Source organism: Haliotis rufescens, unplaced genomic scaffold (assembly GCF_023055435.1).
Source record: "Haliotis rufescens isolate VD_foot unplaced genomic scaffold, xgHalRufe1.0.p SCAF_38, whole genome shotgun sequence".
In the NCBI taxonomy this organism is placed as follows: domain Eukaryota; kingdom Metazoa; phylum Mollusca; class Gastropoda; order Lepetellida; family Haliotidae; genus Haliotis; species Haliotis rufescens.
Window position 1 is genome coordinate 4,230,904 of NW_025964090.1, and position 3,378 is coordinate 4,234,281.

Sequence of the window (3,378 nt, forward strand, 5' to 3'; positions counted from 1 at the left end):
TTCTGTGTCCTGCTGTTCCTCTGACAACACTGACGAGTGACCGTCGCCACCAGAAGAAGATCCCTCTACCTCAAGAAGTTCTTGGTCGTCACCAGTCTTTGCTTGGGTAGATTCCTCATCCCTTCTGCGTTCATCACTGTGGAGCCATGAACGTCTGCTGTATCTTGGGACGTCTGAACAGGCACTGTAAATGTTCCTAACTCCATGATATCTTCATCATTTCCAGTAGACATCTCTGATGTCGCGTCTTGAGTGTATGCTGGGGATAACACAGTTGATGTCCTTCGTCTAGGAGCTTGAGTTGGCCTCTGCTTGACCTTGGCATCCTCTGGCTGTGAAATGGCTCCAATGGGCAGGAGATGGTTCCGGTGCAAGGTCCTCTTCCGTCCTTCACCAAATTCCTTCTGGACCACAAACACAGGAATATCTAAATTTGGCTGTTCCAGAACTACATGAACATTATCTTCCCATCGGTCCGCTAGTTTATGTCGTCCATCGAAATCCAAAGCTTTGACCAGCACTCTGTCTCCGACCTCTAGGGTTCCACCTCTAACCTTCAGGTCATATCCTGCCTTCTGTCGACCTTGAGCATCGTGTGTGTCTTATGTGCAACCATGGGTGATTTAGTATTTCCCACAATGCCTTCCACTCAGAAGAGTACCAAAGAATCATTCTTCGACATAGCTGGATTCCCTAAAGTACTCGGTGCAATTGACTGCACACTCGTACCCATAATGCCGCCGAAACGTGACGAAGTAGCCTACGTTTGTCGGAAGGGTTACCATGCACTGAACATACAGGCAGTATGTGATGCCAACATGAGGTGAGATACATACACACATGGTAGATATGTCTTTTATCATGAATCAATTATTCCTATTCCTCTTGAACAAGGCACGGCAAAATGTAAACATTACAACATGAAATAGATGTCCTTGACATTGACGCATACTGCGCCCCCTAGGTAACGTTTACGGCGAGATAAGTCATGATGCATACCAGTAAAAATGAATCCATTGTGATAATGTTTTCAAATTTCCATTGTTTCCATGTAGTATAACTGTTCCATAATTAAAATGTGAATTAATAGTGTTTATTTGTAGGCAGATGTAGATCTCTATATATATACATTAAATAACTAAATACGTAAATGAGCTTTATAAAATTATGCATGTGCATTTTAAATACTGGCTTTCTGTTGGATTTATATGGATATAAATTGTTATATTTTTCTCTCAGATTTACAAACTGTGTCTTCAAGTGGCCTGGCTCTGTCCATGACAGTTATATATGGAATAACTCTGCCCTTGGTAAGTACTTTGAAAAGAAGAATATTGATGGATGGCTACTTGGAGACTCTGGGTAAATAAAACTACAACATATATACCTGAACTTCACTTACATTTGCTAAATACAGTTGAATTTTACAATGTGTGATAAACAAATCTGACAAAACTGCACTTAGTAAAATATTGATAATATTTTGATGACCTGTCTGGATATAGTGTTATCCTTATTACTTATGTTACAGATATGCCTGCAGACCATGGCTGCTGACCCCTGTGCTCAATCCCAGCTCGGAAGGACAGGAGAAATACAATAGATGCCATATCAAGACACGGAACACAATAGAGAGAACATTTGGCTTGTGCAAGTCAAGATTTAGGTACGGTTTAAAGTGGCAACAGTAAGTTGGTAATGTAACCAAGAAATTATTGTAAGTGAAATAGTTAAATATTGAAGGTAAGGTTACATGAGGAAAACATGTAATAGTATCAATTGTATGGTATCATTGTTGAAAACTTGAAGAAAAAAATGGAGTTACTTCTTATCTCAAATTGAGCTTTTTTAAGTTGTTGTAGTATTTCAAAAGAATTGTTAAAAAACATTATCAACTTAATTTTGAACAAACTCAAAGCCTGTCTAACAGGCGTCTGTGAAGAAGTTGGGAAAATAACTTATAATACAGAAAATGTGTTTCATCACATTTCCAGATGCCTTCACAAGACAACTGGTGTCTTACAATTCACCCCAGAAAGGAGTTTGTGTGTTGTCCGGGCTTGTTTTTTGTTGCATAACATGTGTATCAATGAAAGACTGCCACTCCCCCAGGGCATTGCTTCATATGACAGATGTGAGTTCAATGCCGTGAAATGCACTCACTTTGTCAGAATATCCTCCCATATCTTCTTCTTCCGATTGTTTGTGATGCAAGAAGAAAAAGATGAAAACAACACATCTTAATTGCTGCCAACTTCTTCTGTAAGAATTTCGACTTCTGTGGCCGAAAAGTTTCTCTTACTCGATTTCTTGTCGCAAATGTCCTCCATTTTACTGCGCTTCGTTGTCTGCGCAGAGCACCTGCCACGGTAGACAACTCTAGTGTGGATTTTCCTACCTCACAAAGGGAAAGAGCTCCAATCGTATTTTTTACGTGCGTGTAAGTTGGCCGAGGTTACGCCAGTTTTAGTGTAGCTTTGTGAAACAGTCTTAGACTATGGCGTAAACATTGCGCAAATATGGCGTAAAATCTACGAGCGTGTAAATTTACGACTGCTTTGTGAAACGATACCCTGGAGCATACAACAAATAGAAATTGAGGGTTAGAATTTTCAATGCAGCATTCCTCTTATCTCTTTTGGAATAATCCTTGCTTGAGACATTCCACAGGGTTTCGTGACTCTGACAGTGAGGCACAAAACGCTCGGTTTCCTCTCTTGAAAAGTCGAGGCGTGGTTTCTTCTCAGCAGAAGCCAACAAATATCACGTGACACCCAAACGCAATTTGATTGGTCGCGCCATGTCCAACTTTCCGAATAGCAAGAACAGACTCAGCCTGGTTCCCTGGGTATGCTGCTCTGGCGCTACACTGACCCAGGCAATGACTGCACAATGGCCGCCTCGACTAGACGAACAAACATGGCCGACACTCCATGTATTTACTATAAAAAAACAACAACTCTAGAACGGGTGGTTACAATTTTTTCTTAGCATTTTCATGAAACTCTTGCAATGCATATGTCACGGGAATAACGTCAATTGTTACTTTTAGTGAAGGAAAACAGTATATAAGCTGTTTCGAGACCCGAAAGTGGTCGTCACATCGGTGAAATGTAAACGATGACACACACCCCATTTTCAACAGTATTATGTGCGTTAATATTTCGTGTCAGCTCACTGCTATCGCGAAATCGTATACATAATACATGGAATTAAACGACCACGTCAATGAAATACCGTTGGCATCTTTATTTTAGCAAATTTGATGAAGCAAATGTCGCCGGTTATGCATCATTGTAACACTTAGCATTTCTACTAGGAGCTACAAAATGAGAATTAGTATGAAGCGACTTAGCACTCCTCATGGATGTATCATTA

At 40.4% G+C, this 3,378-nt stretch overlaps 1 protein-coding gene across 1 annotated transcript; it reads left to right on the top strand.

Moving 5' to 3' along the window:
* Window positions 1-635: 635 nt before the first annotated feature.
* LOC124118165 (putative nuclease HARBI1) lies at window positions 636-2,244 on the top strand. Its single transcript, XM_046480275.2, has 4 exons — window positions 636-823; window positions 1,240-1,362; window positions 1,532-1,666; window positions 1,995-2,244. The coding sequence occupies exons 1-4, from the start codon at window positions 639-641 to the stop codon at window positions 2,242-2,244; spliced, it is 693 nt and encodes a 230-aa protein (XP_046336231.2). The 5' UTR covers window positions 636-638.
* The last annotated feature ends 1,134 nt before the right edge of the window (window positions 2,245-3,378 follow it).

Coding starts and splice junctions, on each gene's coding strand:
- LOC124118165 (XM_046480275.2), top strand. CDS start 639: ATGCCTTCCACTCAGAAGAGTACCAAAGAATCATTCTTCGACATAGCT. Junction 824..1,239: donor GTATGTGATGCCAACATGAG/GTGAGATACATA, acceptor TTTTTCTCTCAG/ATTTACAAACTGTGTCTTCA. Junction 1,363..1,531: donor TGGCTACTTGGAGACTCTGG/GTAAATAAAACT, acceptor CTTATGTTACAG/ATATGCCTGCAGACCATGGC.